The sequence below is a fragment of the Choloepus didactylus genome, chromosome 10, assembly GCF_015220235.1.
Source record: "Choloepus didactylus isolate mChoDid1 chromosome 10, mChoDid1.pri, whole genome shotgun sequence".
NCBI lineage: Eukaryota > Metazoa > Chordata > Mammalia > Pilosa > Megalonychidae > Choloepus > Choloepus didactylus.
The window spans coordinates 131844714-131864696 of NC_051316.1; the positions used below are offsets into that span (position 1 = coordinate 131844714).

Genomic DNA, 19983 nt, shown 5'->3' on the forward strand with positions numbered 1-19983 from the left:
TATAGGGACACTTAAAGAGCTTGCTTAAGAGAAGGTTGATACTGAACATACTATGAATTTTACATGTAGCTCCATTGAGATAGTTGTATAACATACAAGTTGCCCATTTAAAGTGTACAATTCATTGGTTTTAGTGTATTCACAGAGTTTTGCAGTCAGTGCCACAATCAATTTTACAACATACTCATCACTTCAAAAAGAAACCCTGTACCCTTAAGCTATCACCTCCAAATCCACCCTCCACCCCTCCCCCTACCACCAGGCAACTGTTAATCTACTTTCTGTCTCTATGAATTTGCCTGTTCTGGACATTTCATATAAATGGAATCATATACGTGTTCTTTTGTGACTGGCTTCTTTTGCTTACCATGTTTTCAGGGTTCATCTATGTCATAGCATATATATTCCATTGTATGAATATACCACAGTTTGCCTACATTTTGGTTATTAGTTGGTGGACATTTGTGTTGTTTCTACCTGTTGGCTGTACTTAATGATACTATGTATAAGTTTTTGTGTGGACATGTGTTTTTAGTTCTCTTGGGTGTATCCCTGGAAGTGAAATTGCTGGGTCATGCGGTAACTCTGTTTGTTTAGGAACTGCCAAGCTGTTTTCCAGAGCGGGTGCACCATTTTACATTCCCACTGGCGAGGGGGTTCCAAGTTTTCCACACCCTTGCTGAGACTTGCTGTTCGTCTTTCTGTTTATAGCCTTCACAGCGGGTGCAAACTGGTACCTCCTTATAGTTAGGGTTTGTATTTCCTTAATGGCTAATAATGTTGTATATCTTTTCACATGCTTTTTGGCCATTTGTTTATCTTTTTTGGAAAAATGTGTACTCAAATCTTTTGCCCATGTTAAAAAATTTGTGCATTTATGATTGGCTTACTTGTTTTTTGTTGAGTTTCAAGAGTTCTTTATATACGTACCAGCTATTTGTTTTGCAAATATTTTTTCCCATGCTGTGCTTTGTCTTTTTTAATCATATTTTTTATTGTTGAATATATCATATATACATAGAAGTGATAACTTTTCAAGTGCGATTTAACAAGTAGAGAGCAAATTTCAAAGAATATTATCGATTACAGTTCCACAGTTTCAATTATTTCCTTATTATGAAATGTAACATATATACAAAAAGGTAATATCCTTCAAAGTATGATATAACAGGTAGATATGTAGGATATTTCCAAAGTTGTTGGAGTTATAGTACCATAGTTTCATTATTTCCTTATTGTGAAATAGAACATATATACCAAAAGGTATAGCTTTCAAATTACAATTTAACAAGTAGCTACAGAACAAATTTCAAAAGATACTATGTATTACAGTTTGACCATTTCAATTCTTCTAGCTATTCTAATACCCTAGCAACTAAGAAAAAGAAAATTATATAAAGATTCAGTATTCATAATCTTTTGTTAAATTCCATCTTGTCTGTTGCTCCCCTTCCTCTAGTTTAATCACTTTCCTAATCTTCAGGGATGTCTAGGCAGTGACCACCTTAACCTGTTCATGTTGAAAAGAGGTGTGAACTTTATGAGCAAAGGGGACACATTTAGTTGATGTTCTTGAAGAGGCTATTGCCTCTGGGTTTTGGGACTCAGCTGGCATAGGAGCACTTTGAAGGATTTACGTTTCTGATGAATAAAGTGAGTGAGTAAAACTCTGAAGAGTCTCATATAGGGATCTGGGTATTCTTTAAGGTTTTTGGTACTACTGTTGACTGGGGCTTAGCATACTGTTGTGGCCATTTGGCATATCTAGGTGAAGCTTGCATAGGAGTAACCTCCAGGACAGCCTCTTGACTCTTTGAATTCTCTTAGCCCCCAAAACCTTATTTTGTTGCCTTTCTTTTCCCTCTTTGGTCAAAAAGGCATTCTCAGTCTCTCCATGCCAGGGTCAGGCTCATTCCTGGAAACCATGTCCCACATCAGCAGGAAGGCTCATTCATCTTGGGGTTCCTATCCCACATCAGGGAGAGGGGGAGGAATTTATTTGCAGAGTTGGCTTAGAGAGAGAAAGTCCACATTTGAGCAACAAAAGAGCTTCTCTGGAGGTGACTCCTAGGCATACGTATAGGTGTTCTTAGCCTCCTCTTTACAACCATAAGTTTCCCCTGAGCAAGCTCAATATTGAGGGCTTGACTTAAAAAGTAGGGGGGTTCTTAAGTTCACATAGCATATGTTATGTCCACGATAATCCATCCACATCTCACATTATCTTCACTTAGTTGCACAATTCTCATCAGTCTCCATTTTAAACAATTCTCATGACCCAAAACATCTTGTAGTTCTTGTCAGCCCTCAATTATTTGTATTATGGTATGGTATTCCTATTAATTATAGCCCCTAGTAAGCAATATGTAGATTTTTCCCATATACCCTTCTGTTGTCAACTCTCTGTGCTAGTGCCATACCTTAGAAGTATATCATGCAAGCATCTATCTATATTTGTAGTGCTGATCTGTGGGAAACATGCCTTTAAACAACCCCTTTCAACCCTTTTCACCTTCAATACAGCTCTGATACTTACAATCCCATTAACAAACAGTCGTCACCCCTTTGAATTCACCATCATTAACATATCTGAACATATTAGAGTATCATTTCCCTCCACTAGCTACTGCCTATCACTAGGTTCCCAATATTCTGTATCATAAGATATTGATTTACAGTATTCAGATAGTTCACAGAAGTGGTAATATACAAAATCTCTCCTTTTGTGTCTGACTTATTTCACTGAGAATTATATTTTCAGGGTTCATCCCTGTTGCCATATGTTTTAGGACCTTGCTGCTTCTTACTGCTGCCTAGTATTCCATCATATGTATCTACCACATTTTGTTTATCCACTCATCTGTTGAAGGACACTGGGATTGTTTCCATCTCTTGGCAGTTGTGAACAATGCTGCTATGAACGTCGGTGTACAAGTGACTGTTCGTGTCAGTGCTTTCAGATATTCTAGGTATATAACAAAAAGTGGAAATTCAGGATCATAGGGTAATTCAATATCTAGTTTTCTGAGAAACTGCCACACTGTCTTCCAGAGTGTACTATTATACAGTCCCACTAGCAATGCATAAGAGTTCCAATTTCTCCTCATACTCTCCAGCATTTGTAGTTTCCTGTTTGTTTGATGGTAGCCATTTTTATTGGTGTGAGATGATATCTCATTGTGGTCTTGATTTGTGTCTCCCTAATAGCTAGTGAAGGTGATCATTTTTTCATATTTCTTGTAGCCATTTGTATTTCCTCTTTGGAGAAATGTCTTCTCATATTTTTGCTCATTTTATAATTTGGCTGTTTGTGCTATTGTTGAGTTATAGTATTTCTTTATATATATATATATATATATATATATACATACATACATACAAGGTATCAGTTTATCAGATACGTGGTTTCCAGATATTTTCTCCCATTGTGTTGACTTTTCCTCACCTTTTTGAAAAATTTCTTTGAGTTACAGAAGCTACTGATTTTGAGGACTTCCCATTTATCTATTTTTTCTTTAGTTGCTTGTGCTTTGGGTGTAAGGTCTAAAAAGCGGCCTCCTAATATTAGGTCTTGATGATATTTCCCTACGTTATCTTCTAGGAGTTTGTGCCGGTTTGAATGTATTATGTCCCCCAAATGCCATTATCTTTGATGTAATCTTGTGCAGGCAGATGTATCAGTGTTGATTAGATTGTAATTCTTTGAATGTTTCCATGGAGATGCACCCCACCCAGCTGAGGGTGATGACTCTGATTGGATAGTTTCCATGGAGGCGTGGCCCTGCCCATTCAGCATGGGCCTTGATTAGTTTACTAGAGCACTATATAAGCTCAGATAGAAGGAGTGAGCTTGCTACAACCAAGAGGGACACTTTGAAGAACTCACAGTTGCTGGGAGAGATGCTTCAGCTTACAGAGACATTTTGGAGACGGCCTTTGAAAGCAGACTTTTGCTCCAGAGAAGCCAAGAGAAGACAAATGCCCCAAGATCAACTAAGAGTGACATTTTTGAGGAGATGAAGGCTAGGGAGGAACGTCCTGGGAGAAGCCATTTTGAAACCAGAACTCTGAAGCAGACGCCAACCACATGCCTTCCCAGCTAACAGAGGTTTTCCGGACACCATTGGCCATCCTCCAGTGAAGGTACCTGATTGCTGATGTGTTACCTTGGACACTTTATGGCCATAAGACTGTAACTATGTGACTAAATAAACCCCCTTTTATAAAAGCCAACCCATTTCTGGTGTTTTGCATTCCGGCAGCATTCGCAAACCTTGGAACAGAGTTTTATGATACTGTCTCTTATATTGAGGCCTTTGATCCACTTTGAGTTGATTTTTGTGTAGGGTGTGAGGTGGGGGTTCTCTTTCATTCTTTTGTTATGGCTCTCCAGTTCTCCCAGCCCCATTTGTTGAAGAGACTGTTCTATCCCAGTTCAGTGGATTTGGGGGCCTTATCAAAAATTAGTCGATCATATATCTGGGGGTCTGTTTTCAAACTCTCAGTTCTATTCCATTGATCAATATGTCTATCTTGATGCCAGTACCATGCCCTTTTTTTTTTTTTTTTTTTTAAATTTGAAAATGTTTATTGTTTCTGGACTCTTATTTCCTTTGTAAATTTTTGGTTCAAACTGAAAAAGCAAAATATGGTTCAGCATGTGTAGTAAGACCCATTAAATATATATATGTTCACACACATATATATCATTTGGTTATCTCTGAATAGTGGGATTCCCCATGCTTTGTACTTTATTTCTTTCTTCCTTTCTATATGTGAATCTATTACAAAGAATATATATATTACATTTACTTCAAGAGCAATTAAAAGACCACAATTACCGTTTAAGTAATTTCCTGTTCACCTGTAGTAAAGATGTGCTGGTATCCCTTGGTATCAGAATTTTTTGTTGTTGAAACTTATATACCAAATAGATTTGGTTAAATTTTCAGTTGAATTCTCACTATCCAAACTTCCACTTTTTGTTTTCCTAAACTCAGTAATCAAATAGATTTGGAAGGTGAGGATTTTTATAATTGCTTTTTTATATTACTATCATTTCTGGCTCTTAATTTTTTCTCCTCCTTTTTCTTTCTCACATACTACTAATTTATATTATCTTTTGCAGTTGATATATTTGCTGAAAGGACAAATATATCTCTGTTAGCTCGTTTAAATTCCTGTGGCAGCAAAGCAGATTGTAAATGACATATTCTTACAGAGAAATATAACTTTAAGGAAACTCTACTAGGAGTAGGAGTGCTCCGAGGACAATGGCAATCTCCACACAAGGATCTGATACTCCTTCTGGGAACAAGACATTACAACCAGAGGGGATGGACAGGAGACCTAAAGACCTAGTATCCACCTTCCAAGGAATAGGAGAGGGAGGCATTGCTGAGTAGCTAAGAAAAAAGATCACGAGTCTTCCTTCTCCTGGAACTTGCAGTTGGTACAGGTGTAGAAGACAGTCTGCCCTTCGTCAGCTGAGCGCATTTGTCTGGTGTGGTATGCCATTCCTTCATGACCACATCGAGAGCAGCGTCTGTCAACCACGGGCCCCTGGAACTCTGGTCCTTCTTCCACCGACATAGGCACGGCTGTTCCCAGTTTGTGGAACACAAATGAGGTCTTCACAACCTTCCCTTCGAAGTCCCGCACGTTGATGGAGAAGCCACAGCGAGTACAAATGACCGTATCCTGAGTCCCGGGCAGAGGTAGAACCGAGCCGCAGTCTGGGCAGAAATCTAGGTCCGACTGGAAGCTGGAGCAGGTCTTGACGAGGTCCATGACAGATAGATGGTCGAGGGTTGGGGAGAGGAAGAGAAACTTATTAACAAAAGAGAAGTTTTTAAAAAACCAACCTCACCACTCAGGGGTCCTTCCTATCCTGTCCCAGGACCTAGGCATAAATAACTCGAGCCCTCCTTCTACGCACGCCTCCTATTTCGGCGACGAGTGAGCCTAAGCGTCCGACATTCACAGCCCGCACCGGGCACCAACCGGCCTGATACCCTCCCCGGGAGAAGAGCCGGCCAACCCGGCGACCTAGAGCGCAGGTGTCTGCCACCATGCCCTTTTGACCACTGTAGCTTTATAGTAGGCTTCAGAGTCTGTAAGTGTAAGTCCTCCCACTTTGTTCTTCTTTTTTAGGATGTTTTTGGCAATTTGAAGTCCCTTTCCCTTCCAGATAAATTTGATAACTAGCTTTTCCAAGTCTGCAAAGTAGGTTGTTGGAATTTTGACTGGAATTGTGTTGAATCAGTAGATGAGTTTGGGTAGAATTGTCATCTTAACAATGTTCAGTCTTCCTATCCATGGGCATGGAATATTTTTCCACCTATTTAGGTCCTTCTTTATTTCTTTTAGTAAAATTTTGTAATTTTCTGTGTAGGGGTCTTTTACGTCCTTGGTTAAGTTTATTCTTCGGTACTTGATTTTTTTAGTTGCTATTGTGAATGGAATTTTTTTTCATTGCCTCTTCAGTTAGGCCATTACTAGTGTGTAGGAACATTACTGATTTATGTGCTTTAATCTTATATCCCGCCACTCAGCCGAATTTATTAGGCTCAAGTAGCTTTGTGGTTGAATTCTCAGTATTTTCAAATATAGGGTCATATCATCTGCAAATAATGACAGTTTTACTTCTTTACAATTTGGATACCTTTTATATCTTTGTCTTGGCGAATTATTCTGCCTAGAACTTCTGGGACAATGTTGAATAATAGAGGTGACAGCAGGCATCCTTGTCTTGTTCCCAATCTTAGAGGGAAGTCTCTTGCCATTGAGTACTATGCTGGCTGTGGGTTTTTCATATATGCCCTTTATCATATTAAGGAAGTTTCCTTCAAGTCCTACCTTTTGAAGTGTTTTTATCAAAAAGGGATGTTGGATTTTGTCAAAGCTTTTTTCAGCATCTATCAAGATGATCATTTGATTTTTCACTTTTGATTTGTTAATGTGTTGAATTACATTAATTGAGTTCTTTATGTTGTACCATCCTTGTATGCCAGGAAGGAACCCCACTTGGTTGTGGTATATAATTCTTTTAATGTGCCTTTGGATTCAGTTTGCAAGTATTTTGCTTAGGATTTTTGCATCTATATTCATTAGGGAGATTGGCCTGTTTTCCTTTTTTGTAGTGTCTTTATCTGGTTTTGGTATCAGAGTGATACTAGCTTCATAAAATGAGTTAGGTAGTGTTCCATTTTCTTCAATTTTTTGAAAGAGTTTCAGCAGGAATGGTGTCAATTCTTTTTGGAAAGTTTGGTAAAATTCCCCTGTGAAGCCATCTGGTCATGGGCTTTTATTTGTAGGTAGATTTCTGAGGACTGATTGGATCTCTTTACTTGTAATTGGTTTGTTGAGGTCTTATTTATTCTTGGGTAAGTCTAGATTGTTTGTATGTTTCCAGGAAATTGTCCATTTCCTCTAAATTGTCTAGGTTGTTGGCATACAGTTGTTCATAGCATCCTTTTATGATTTTTTAAATTTCTTCAGTATCTGTAGTAATTATCCCCTTCTCATTTCTGATTTTGTTTATTTGGGTCTTCTCTCTTTTTTACTTTGTCAGTCTAGCTAACGGTCTGTCAATCTTGTTGATCTTGACGAAGAACCAATTTTTGGTTTTATTTATTCTCTCAGTTTTTTGTTCTCTAGCTCATTTATTTCTGCGTTAGTTTTTGTTATTTCTTTTTGTCTAGTTTCTTTAGTGGTAGTTTGCTGATCATTCTCTAGCATCTTCAGTTGTTCAGTTAGGTCTTTGGTTTTAGCTCTTTCTTGCTTTTTGATATATGTATTTAGAGTTATAAATTTCCCTCTCAGCACTGCCTTCCTGTATCCCACAGTCTTTAATATGGTATGTTCTCATTTTCATTTGTCTCTAGATATTTACCAATTTCTCTAGCAATTTCTTCTTTGACTCACTGTTTGTTTATGAGTGTGTTGCTTAACCTCCACGTTTTTGAAAGATCTGGTTATTTGGTGGTTGTTGATTTCTAGTTGCATTCCATTGTAGTCAGTGAATGTGCTTTGAATAATTTCCATCTTTTTAATTTATCAAGACTTGTTTTGTGCCCCAGCATATGAGCTATCCTGGAAAACATTCTGAGGGCGCTAGAGAAGAATGTGTATCCTGGTGCTTTGGGATGTATTGATGTATATGTGTCTGTTAAGTGTAATTCATTTGTCATATTGTTTAGGCTCTCAGTTTCCTTATTGGTCCTCTGTCTAGTTGTGCTATCGATCGAAGAGAGTGGCATGTTGAAGTCTCCCACTATTATTGTAGACATGTCTGTTGCTCCCTTCAGTTTAGCCAGTGTTTGTCTCATGTATTTTGGAGCTCCTTAATTGGGTGCATAAACATTTATCATTGTAATTTCCTCTTGGTGAATTATCCCTTTTATATATGTATAGTGTCCTTCTTTGTCTCTTATGACATCTTAGCATTTAAAGTCTATTTTGTCTGATACTATCATAGCTACCCCAGCTTTCTTTTGTTTGTAGTTTGCATAGAATAATTTTTTCCATCCTTTCAGTTTTAGTGTCTTTGTGTCACAGGGTCTAAGATGAGTCTCTTGTAAACAGCGTATCGAGGGGTCATATTTTTTAATCCTTTCTACCTGTCTGTATCTTTTAATTGAAGAGTTTAATCCATTCACATTCAAAGTTTCTACTGTGAAGGGAGTTCTTGAACCAGCCTTCTTATCCTTTGGTTTTTAGTTGTTAGATCTATTTTCCCCCCTCTCTCTTTTTTACCTTTATGTTGCCCTTACTAATAACTCTTCAGTTCTGTGTTCTTTTCCAGACTTCTCTCTCCTTTCTTTGTTTTGCAGCTGGTGGAGCTCCCTTTAGTATTTCTTGCAAGGCACTTCTCTTGTTAACAGACTCTTGCAAGGCACTTCTCTCGTTAACAGATTATCTCAGCATTTGCTTGTCTATGAAAAGTTTAAACTCTCCCTCAGTTTTGAAGTAGAGCTTTGCTGGATAAAGAATTCTTGGCTGATGGTTTTTTTTTTTTCCTCAGAATCTTAAATATGTCATGCAACTGCCTTCTCACTTCCCATCATGCCTGCTGAGTAGTCAGTACTTAGTCTTATATTGTTTCCCTTGTATGTGGTGAATCACTTCTCTTGCTGCTTTCGGAAGTTACTCCCCCTCTTCAGCATTTGAAAATCTAATCAGTGTATGTCTTGGAGTAGGTTTATTTGGATTTATTCTTTTTCGAGTCTGTTGGGTATCTTTGATTTGCATATTTATGCCATTTTGAAGGGTTGGGAAGTTTTCTTCAATTATGTCTTGAAATATTCTTCCTGGCCCTTTACCCTTTTCTTCTTCTTCTGGGACCTCAATTATTCTTATATTTGTTTGCTTAATATTGTCCATCATTGTTCTGAGATGCATTTCAGATTTTTTGATTTTTCCCCATTTGTTCTTTTGCATGCTTGCATTCAGTTACTCAGTTCTCAAGTTCACTTATCCTTTCTCTGCCTCTTCAAATCTGCTATTGTGTGTCTCTAGTATGTTTTTTAATTTGAGCCACAGTGTCTTTTATTTCCATAAGGTCTGCTATTTTTCATTTACTCTTTCAAATTTTTCTTTATGCTCTTGTAGAGTATTCTTGATTTCTTTTATGTCTTTAGCCGTCTTGTTCAAATTGTTTTTGAGATTTATTTGTACTTCTTTAATTAATTGATCCAAATTTTATGTCTCTTGCGGCTTTTTTATTTGCTCATTTGGTTTGCCATATCTTCTGGATACTTAAGTGATTTGTAATTTTCTGTTGGCTTCAGGGCATTTGCTTGTCTTGATAGGGTTAAATTGGGAAATGCAGGATTATTTGAGCATTTACATGAGAGCTACCGCTTTGCTGGAGTGCAGTTTCCCCAGCCTACCAGTAGGTGGTGCTGTTGAGGCACAGCTTGCTGGAGTGCGGTTTCCCCAGCCTGCCAGCAGTTGGTGCTCCTGAGGCACAGCTTGCTGGAGTGCGGTTTCCCCAGCCTACCAGCAGGTGGTGCTCCTGAGGCACAGCTTGCTGGAGTGGTTTCCCAACCTGCCAACAGGTGGTGCTCTTGTGGTGCAGGTGGCTGGAGTGTAGTTTCCTAATTCTACCAGCAGGTGGTGCTTTTGAGGCACTGTTCGCTGGAGTGCAGTTTCCCTGACCCACCAGCTGGTGGCGCTCTGAAGTAAATCTTCCCTGCACTTTACTGGTGTGGTGGGCGGAGTCCATACCTGTTGAGGAACCAGTCAGTGCACCTGTTCTCTGTTTGCACTGGGAATTGCTTGCCCTGGGGGTGCCATGTGGGCCCTGTGCAGTTTGGCAGGGAGTCCACTCAAGGGCACCCTCCAGCTCAAACATGCCGAGTTCCTTGCCTGCTGAACACCCACGAGCCTCTTGGGTGTGGGAGGGTTCCATGGGCTTCTGTGTGGTGCCCTCTCCTATCCCTGCCTTTTTTCTGGTGCACCCCTCGGACTTCTATGGGGGAGAGGAAACGCTGCCTGCCGGGTTTGCTCATGGGGGCTCCCTGCGTCTGACTGTGGGGAATCACCCCCCAGCAAATTGTCAAGGCAGGTACATGGGAGTGGAGATCTGCTGCTCACTCCCTTGCCGGGTGGTGCTTTTACTGCCGCCACCCAGATTTTCGTCTGATGGAAACAAACTCACCGTCTCCCTCCAGCTGCCGTCTCTCCTGTGTTTTTGTCAATGTCTCCTACCTGTGTTGTGGGGGACCCTCTATGGCTGGTCACACCCCGAAACCACGGTCCCTGGTGTCCTCCAGGCCTTTTCTAGTTACTTTCATGGAGGAGAAGCCTATTCCGCCTCACCTACTGCACCGCCTTCCCAGAAGTCTCTCTCTTCTTTGACTTTTTACTTTCTTGGCAGTTTCTTTTGTAGCGCAAAAGTTTTTAATTTTGGTAAAATCCAGTTTATGTATTTTTTTATTGGTTGCTTGTGCCAAACTCAAGGTCATGAAGATTTATCCCTATGGTTTTTTTCCTAAGGGTTTCATAGTTTTAGTTTGTACATTTAGGTCTTTGACCCATTTTGAGTTAATTTTTGTATAGGATGTGAGATAGGTTATCCAGCTTCATTCTTTTGTATGTGGCTATCCAGTTCTAGAACCATTTGTTGAAAAAGTTATTGTTTTCCCACTGTATGGTCTTGGCATCTTTGTTTAAAAATCAATTGGTTATAATATATGGTTTATTTCTGGACTCTCAGTTTTATTCTGTTGATCTATATGTCTTTTCTTATACCAATGCCACACTGTCTTGATTACTGTAGTGTTATAGTAAGTTTTAAAATCAGGAAATGTGAGCTCTCCAACCATGTTCTTCTTTTTCAAGATGGCTTTGTCCTTTCAGGACCCTTGAAATTCCATATGAATTTTAGGAACAGCTTGTCAGATTCTACGAAGAAGCTAGCTGAGATGCTGATAGTATTTTCATTTTAGCAAATGTTTTTTGAGTCACATAGTAACACGTAACGGGGTGTGGATGGGAGGCAGCCCGCACGTGCAGCCTTGCATGGAGACGGGCCCACGGCGAGGTGCTGGTGGACGGATGCCCAGAGGCCTGTGTTGTAGTTGAAAAGCACAGAGAACAGTGCATGTGGTGTTTTAGTAGGTGCACAGGGTGGCCAGGGCTGGGGCTGGGCCAGTGATGTTGTGATGGTGGTTTGCACAGGTGGGAGGAGCAGAGGCAGGTGCCAGGAAGCTCGATGTGGACCGTGAAGCAAGGCCAGATGCTCACGGGAAGGAGCCTGCTAGTAAATGTTTTCAAACCGTGCATTGGCAGCTTGGCTGTTACAGACTGGTCAAAAAAAAAGGACTTACTGCTCAGTAGACCTAAAACTGTTACTGTCTTTGAACTAAGAAACCTTATTCATGGGGCTTTACCTGAAAAAGAAAACAAATGTTTTGCATGTATTAAGTGCTTACTCAATACTTATTGACTAATGAATGAATGAATGAATTCACAATAATTTTCAATTATGTGGAGATGCTAATAGTGTTTTATAGTAATGATGAATTGAAAATCACATGATTAATGATAGAAAATATTTAAATACTTTATGATATATCAAGTTAATGAAATACTATGCTACCATTAATGGGGTAATCTGGAAGAATGCGGAAACATGACATGTTTAAGGGGAAAAATTAATTATCCAGTGCAAAACTATGTACAGTGTATAAAGAAAAACTGGAAGGAAATAATAGACATTTTAAAGTTAGGGTGGTGATGTTTCTTTTGGAATTTCCCTTTAATATTATAATATTATCTTCCTAATAAATGCAAACTCTTGACTCAGTGCTAAACTGTAGAGAACTATTCAAATGGGCTTTGCTTTACTTGGTTGCCATGGACCCAGGCTGTTCCCAGAGTACTGGCCAAAATCAAATGCCACAGGCAGGAGGAATATTTGTGGGTTTGCTGTGCCCCTCGTTGCTTCTCAGGCACCATCTGCATTTCCTTCCACTCTTGCCTGTTCACTCTGCAGACGCAAACGTGGTGCCTGTGGTGGGCCCCTGCACTGGGGTTGTGGCAGTGAACGGGGCAGGAGGAGCTCATATCTGCTAGAGGACACTGATGAGGAAGGACAAACAGGGATGGGGAGTGGGCCATCTTCAGGCTGGGGGAGGGCAGCATTTGAGTCCAGACTTGATGGACGTGAAGGAGGGGGCAGCAGCAGGAAGGCATAGCTCAGAGGCAGTGAGGAGGGCTGGGAGGCGGGGGGCCGGGGCAGGAGGGAGTGGGCGGTTTGAGCAGAGGCCATGTGTGCTGCTGTTCTGAGGAGGGAGCAAGGGGGCAAGCAGGGAAATGAGGCCAAAGGTAGGGGCAGTGAGAGGACAGCTCTCAGATACAGGTTCTGTTTTGAAGGTGGAGCCATCAAGATTTGTTAATAAATTGCGTGTGCACATGGGGAGTGAGACACAGGTGTCAAAGGTGATGCATTGAAAATATTTGGAGGAAGCGCCATTAGGACTTGCTGATGGTGCGGACTGTGGTCTTGTACCCACGCTCCTGGGAGTGGTGGCCATGGAGACAGGGTGCATGGTGGGGAACAGGCCCGGGATGTGTGTCAGTAGACGTCTGTTCCAGTTTGCTAATGTTGCAAAACACCAGAAATGGATTGGCTTTTTTAAAGGGGGTTTATTTGGTTACACAGTTACAGTCTTAAGGCCATAAAGTGTCCAAGGTAACAAGTCAGCAATTGGGTACCTTCACTGGAGGATGGCCAATGGTGTCCGGAAAACCTCTGTTAGCTGGGAAGGCACGTGGCTGGTGTCTGCTCCAAAGTTCTGGTTTCAAAATGGCTTTCTCCCAGGATTCCTCTCTAGGCTGCAGCTCCTCAAAAATGTCACTCTCAGTTGCTCTTGGGGCATTTGTCCTCTCAGCTTCTCTGGAGCAAAAGTCTGCTTTCAATGGCCTTCTTCAAACTGTCTCTCATCTGTAGCTCCTCTCTCAGCCCTGTGCATTCTTAGCAAGCTTGCTCCTTCTGTCTGAGCTTATATAGTGCTCCAGTGAATAATCAAGGCCCATGCCGAATGGGCGGGGCCACACCTCCATGGAAACTATCCAGTGAAAGATCTTGCCCACAGTTGAGTGATTACATCTCCATGGAAACATCCAATCAAAAGTCTACAACACAATCAACACCAATATGTTTCTTGCCCACACAAGACTGCTCAAAGATAATGGCGTTTTGGGGGATATAATACATCCAAACCAGCACAACGTCCAAGTGGAGATGTTTAGGTGGATGGAAGTCTGAGCTGGAAATACAAACTTGGGAGGAAACTATAGCCGCGAGACTGGATGAGCTCACCAGGGGACTGAATTTGGGACAGGGCTTCTCAGCCTCAGCCCTCCGGACACTTGGGGCCGGGTCCTTCCTCATCTGCAGGGCCGTCCTGAGCAGCACCCTGGCTTCTAGCCACCAGGCTCCAGTACCAACCCCTCCGGCACGGCAGTGAAACATATTTCTGGGGCTGTGTGTGTGAGACAGTGATTGTCCCACTTGAGGGCACCTGTTTTAGAGGGAAGGCGACAGGAACCTGACCTCTGCTCCCGGCTTGGTCCAGTCGTAACCTCTGTCCTCATGTGGGATGTTGCAGTAGTACCTTAACTGGTTTCTCACTGTTTCCTCTACAGCTCATTCTCTACCAGGAATCCAGCGTGGTCCTTAAAAAGACCCAAAATAAACACAGACTCACTCCAGTCACACCCCTCCCTTGAAATAATGGCAGTGATGGAAAAGCTGACCCCCTGCTCTGGTCCCCGGCCGGCTTGCCCCTCTCCCCGTCACTTATCGAGGGCCAGCTGCCCTGGCCTTCGGGTTCTTCTGCACACCAAGCCTGTCCTTGCTGCACCTTCTATGCAGAAAGCTGTTTTTTGGTCATTTGGGTTTCAGCTCAGCTGCTCCCTCTGCAGAGAAGTGTCTCTGGCCATTGTAGCTAAGGTAACTGCCCTGCTCTGTCATTCTCTGTCCCTTTACTTGATTTATTTACCTCAAAGTGGCATTGTTGGTTTCTCCATTTTTTCTTCTTTTCCTGTCTGAGCGCCTGCCTCCTTTAGGAAGCGTGTTGCTTGAGGTCGGTACCTTCCCTGGCTTCTTCCATACGCATCGTGGGTGCTCGCTCTTCAATGTGAGCAAACGTCCCTCCCAGCCTCCTCTGTGCCTCTGCACGCGCATGCACGTACGTGTGTGTTGAATGCTGGACGTCAGTATACGGTAGAGAGGCTTTTAATTTGCTTTTTTTCATTCTTGTGGTGGAGGTCTGAGCTGGAAGTATAAACGGGAGGTTTCTAAAAATTACTCCCTTTAAATTTTCTACCATATGGGCTCTACCAAGTACAAAGTGGAAAGCATTCCTAATGGTGGTTTTTAAGCATTTACAAATTTAATGTCACTTTATTTTCTTGAAAATTGAGGCCTAACCAATTTTTCATTAAATTAACAAATATATACAAATTTTTTACATAAATCATTTTCATCATAAATATTTGAAGGAATGCCCAGAAAATTACATGTAGGTTTTATAAGATTGCATAGAGAAAGGAAATCTTAAAGTGATACAAAATAGATATTTAAATGGAATGCTTTTTATTTTAATGTAAAGAAAATTGCTCATAATTTCATGACCCAGAATCACCTCTGTTGACATTTAAACACACACACACACACACACACACACACTCTCTCACACTCACACTCACACAGAATCATACACGTGTGCATCTGGTTGGAAAATTCAAAGCCACCTTTATGAATCCTCTGCTTACCATTTCCTTGCTTTCCTATCTTTATACTTTTATTGCGCTTGTTTGTATTTCTGAAAGTACATATTATGTCTTTTACTTTATTAAGAGAGCATCATGCTGTATGCAGTTATCTGGGATTTCCTTCTCAAGATTCATTCTTATTGTTGTATGCTACTGTGGTGGATTTATTTCTTCTGCTCTGTAATCTTTCATTGTGTGATTATATCCAATTTCTTCTTCCCTTCGCCCAATGAGAGACATTTCGGTTGTTTCTGGGGTTTTTTATTTTTATTCTCTCTCTCTCTATTAATTGTGGCCAGTGCGGTCAGGAACATTTCTGAGTTTGCCTCTATCTTGGGATATACCTAGAGGAATAGGTTGCTGAGTCTTGGGGGATATGAATGTTCGACTTCAGGAGATAATGGAGGCAGTTTCCAAAATGGCTGCCTTGGTGCCCACTCCCAGCAGCAGCCTCCCGCCCTTCCGCGCGGGGACTGTCAGGCTCTGACACCTTGGTCAGCGCCAGTGTGTGTAATGGCATCTCATTATCATCTTAATTGGCAGTTCCTTGATCACTAATGATACTGAACCTTATGTGTTTAATGGCTGAATGTACTTCCTTTTCTGAAATGTCTAGATGTCATTTGCCCTTTTTTTGAGTTCTTTGTGCTTATTTTGCAGTTCTTTGTGTATATTCATAATACTAATTCTTTGTTGGTTGTGTGCATTGTGAATATCTTCTCCCAGTTTTACAGTCGGTCCTTACTGTATTTTATTGAAGAAACCTTTCTTTATCCCACAGTCTGAAAGATACTTGCTTATTTTTGTACTCTTAGTTTAAATTTTGTTTTTGACATTTAATTTCTTGTTTCTCCTAGAGTTGACTTTTTCCTTTCTCTTTTTAAAATAAATGGTGTGAAGTGGGGATTCAGTTTCATCTTGTTTTGATGTGCTTAATCATTTTTCCTAGCTTCAGGTATTGAACCGATTTTCCTTTCTGTGCAGTCAAACCTGCTGTTGGGGCTCTGTTTTAAGGCTCTCATTGCCTGTAAATTCCGGTAACTGGTAAAGGCTCTCCTCCCTGTCCCTCTACTTCATAGCGTTTTGGATATTCTTGGCCATCTACTCTTCACTTTAAACTTTAGTATCATCTTCAAATTCCATGAAAAAATCCTGTTGGGGTATTGATTGGAATTGCATCAGATCTACACATCAGTCTGGCATCTACGTCTTTTCAGTATTGTTTGTGACACAGCACATCTCTCTGTTCATTTAATTGTTGAAAATAATAGTTCAATGAAATTTTACAGTTTTTCCTGTAGAGGTCTTGCCATCTTTAGTAGTTTTATCCTCAGGTTAACTGATGATTCTCAGATTCTTCTGGGAATTTTTCTCTTTAATTACTTTGTCTAATTACACACTGCTGGCGTATAGCAGCAAACTAAAATACTGTTGACTATTAATCTATGTACAGTCACTCTGCTAAATTCTGTTATTTCTAATAATTTGTAGATCAGATACTCTGCAAATAATAACAGCTATATTTCTTCCTTAGCAATCCTTAGACCTCAAATTTCTTGTCTAATTGCACTGGTTAGGATGCTAGTGTGCATCCTTGTCTGATCTTTGGTTTTGCTTTTTTTTATTTTGAAGTAATTCAAACTTACAAAAATTGCAAAAATAATGCGAAAAATTCCCATGTGCCCTTTACTCAGAGGCCCCAAATGTTAACATTTTACCACATTTGTTTTATCAGTCTATCCATTCTGTTTAGTTTTATTTGCTTTTCATGATCATTCTTTGTTTTAAAGGGAGGGCTTCTGGTATTTTCTAACTTAAGATGATGTTGGCTTTAGTGTGTGTTTTTTTTTAAAATACTCTTTTTCAGAATAGGGAAATTCTCTTCGTAATTTACTGAGGGTTTTTTTTTTTTTTTAATGTTTGGGTATTGAATTTTACCAAATACTTTTTCTTTATGAGTTTTTAAAAGTTATGTCAAACTTGTATACCTGGAATAAATCCAACAATACCTGGTAGTATTTTTTTTTTTAATACACTGTGGAATTCAAGTTGCTGAAATTAGGAGTTTTCATCTGCATTTAATTGAAATGGTCCCGTTGGTTTGCTTTGGTGTCAGGGTTGTGCTGGCTTCATAGGGGGAGTTCTCAGGCTCTTTTCTCAGAAGGGTTTGTATAAAATTGGGGTGATCAGTCGGTTCAGAATTTGGTAGAACTTGCCTGTAAAGCCATCCAGGCCTGGCGTGATCTCTGTGGGAAGATTTTCATTCAGTACCTGGGTTTCTTTAATGGTTGTCCATCCGTTGAAACACTTTTTCTTTCTTCTCAAGTCAAGTTATATTTTCTAGGAATGTATATGTTTGTTTCAGGTTTTCCAAGTTGTTGGCATGCAGTTGATAGAATTCTGTTATTTTCTTTTTATTGTCTATTTTTATCTGTAATTATGTTCCCCATTTCATTCTTATTTATTTGTGATTTTTTTTTTCTCCTTACAGTTTGTCTTGCCAAAGTTTTGTCTATTTGGTTTGTTTTTTTCTTAATTTCTAGTCATTTTTATTATTATTATTTTTTGTCATTCATTTCCTCTCTTTAGGTGGAACTTTGTTAGCCCATTAATTTCAAGGTTTTCATCCTTGAAGCTACAGCCCCACCCTAGTGGGAAGAGGTGGGGGCTGAAAGGGTGGGGGCTGTATGGTTGGTTAGCTGGAGATTATTTTCCCAAGTTCTTAGTTTTATTTTCATTGATTAAAAATAATTGAATAACTAAAGTAAAGTGAAGCATGGATTAACCATGAGAAGGTGTCATGTATGGAGATGGATGAATGGAAATTCTTAGTGCTCTTGAGGTCTGAGAGAAGAAAGAAAAAATTAAATTGTAAGAAAAGGTGCCTATTGCAAAGTGAAAGCCTTCCCACATCTTTTTCTGCTATTAATCTTACTATTAATAATTCCTTCCAAAAGTTTATTTGCACACACACCAGCATCTTTCTGTCTTGTCTCTTACAGGGATCTTAGGGTCTTATATTTCCTCTATATACACATCTTTGTCTTAGCTCCCCAATTTTCCCACAACAGCATCTCAGCTTTTTCTTATGCTTTTCAAGAGCTTTTTAGTATCCCATTGTAGGGGTGTAACAATTTATATAATAACCAGCTCTCTATTGGTGTATATTTAGGTCATCTCATGTAGCAAATACCTGGAAAGAAAGCTTTTGTGAATATCCGTATTACATATAATTTGGGGAACATTTGCAAGATATGTGTAGAATAAACTAAAAAATGAAATTGCCTGAGAGGTATGTGTGTTTTAAAATTTGATAAATACTGCCACATTTCCCCCCAAAAAAACCTATGTGGGAAAGTGTACCAGCGGCACATGAGAAGTGCCTGTTCGTCCATGCTCAGCCGGCAGATGCAAGGGGCCGGCGGTTGCTCTTGGCCGGGCTGCCCCCTGGACCGGACCCCGGGCCTGCCTGGTGGCTGCCGCCGTCCTCTCTCCCTCCCTGCCGGGGCCTGTGTGTGTGTCCCGCCGCCGCAGGCCCAAGGAGGGCCAGGCTTACTGGACAGCGGCCTTCCGAGGACCTTAAAAATAGAAGCTATATATATATATATATTTTTTTTTTTTTTTTGCAGTGTACCTCAGTCTCTATTAATGTACATGTAGGGCATGAAACATGAATATACAGTTTTTTAATATTGCTCCTTAAAAATATGCCAAGTATGGTTTTGTGTGAAGTGCTGGCTCGTCTCTTCCTTGGAGGAGGGGTGTGGGCTGGGGAATGGGGGCGGCCCCCCGGGAGGGACCAGCGAAGGGCGTGGGCCCCAGGGGACCGGCTTCCTGCTGCAAGGCCCCGGCGGGCAGGATTCGGCCAGGACGCGGGGCAGGGGCCGGGCGCCTACCTTCCAGCGAGCCAGGAGTCGCGGCCCCCACCGCGGCGCCCACAGTGCCCTCCCTGGTCTCCTAGACGTGACCGCAAGTTCCTCGCCTGCATTTTCATTTATTATTGTTTTTTTAAACAAATCTAAACCTGGAGACTGTGAAAGGAGTGATTTTTTTTCTATTCTGTGAGCTTTATTGTGGGTTTTAAGGAGGGTCCCTTCTCCATTTTTAGGGTGGAGTCAATAAATTCACAAACTGTGTGTTTCTGAGAAAACGCAGATTGTTTTAAATGTCTGTGGATTGGGGTTTGGAGGCCCTGTGAGTACGTCCCAGCTGTGCCTCTGAGGCCAGCCCAGAGGTGCTCCCGCAGAAGGGAGCACTGGTGGACGCCGCTGGGTTCCCTGGTGTTGTTTAGGCCGGGGATCGGGTCTGCAAAGGAGGGAGGTTTATTGGGATTGTGTGGGTCACCTTGTTCCACCCCCATTCCCACTCCTACCCTCTGCCCATAGAACCCTATTTTTGAGGTCTGGTCGCCCTCCGTGTGCTTCCCACCGACAGCTGAGGGTCCTGAAAACCACTTAAGGCCTTTTACGTATTTGCTGTTCGGCAGGAAGAAGCTTACACCTTTTTAAGTTATGCTTATTAGAAGCCAATGTTTTCTTCTCGTGTTTGAACCTATGTAAAGAGAGTAACTTAACTTTTTTGCCGACCAGTGACTTTTTCTTGCCTGTCGCCCTCTCCTCCTGGGCCCCGCAGCAGCAGTCGTGGCGGTGGGGCAGGTGAGCGGGGCCCTCGGCCCGGGCGCGGAGCTGTGCTGCC

The 19983-nt window shown here is 41.1% G+C and overlaps 2 protein-coding genes across 6 annotated transcripts in view; one reads left to right on the forward strand and one right to left on the reverse strand.

The window, feature by feature from the left end:
* The window catches only part of EHMT1 (euchromatic histone lysine methyltransferase 1), a 300279-nt gene that overhangs the window by 29146 nt on the left and 251150 nt on the right, over positions 1-19983 (forward strand). The window lies entirely within an intron of this gene.
* Positions 4591-6008, reverse strand: LOC119504704 (DNA-directed RNA polymerase I subunit RPA12-like). Its single transcript, XM_037797154.1, has one exon. It carries the CDS (start codon positions 5788-5790, stop codon positions 5419-5421), a length of 372 nt encoding a protein of 123 aa, XP_037653082.1. The 5' UTR covers positions 5791-6008; the 3' UTR covers positions 4591-5418.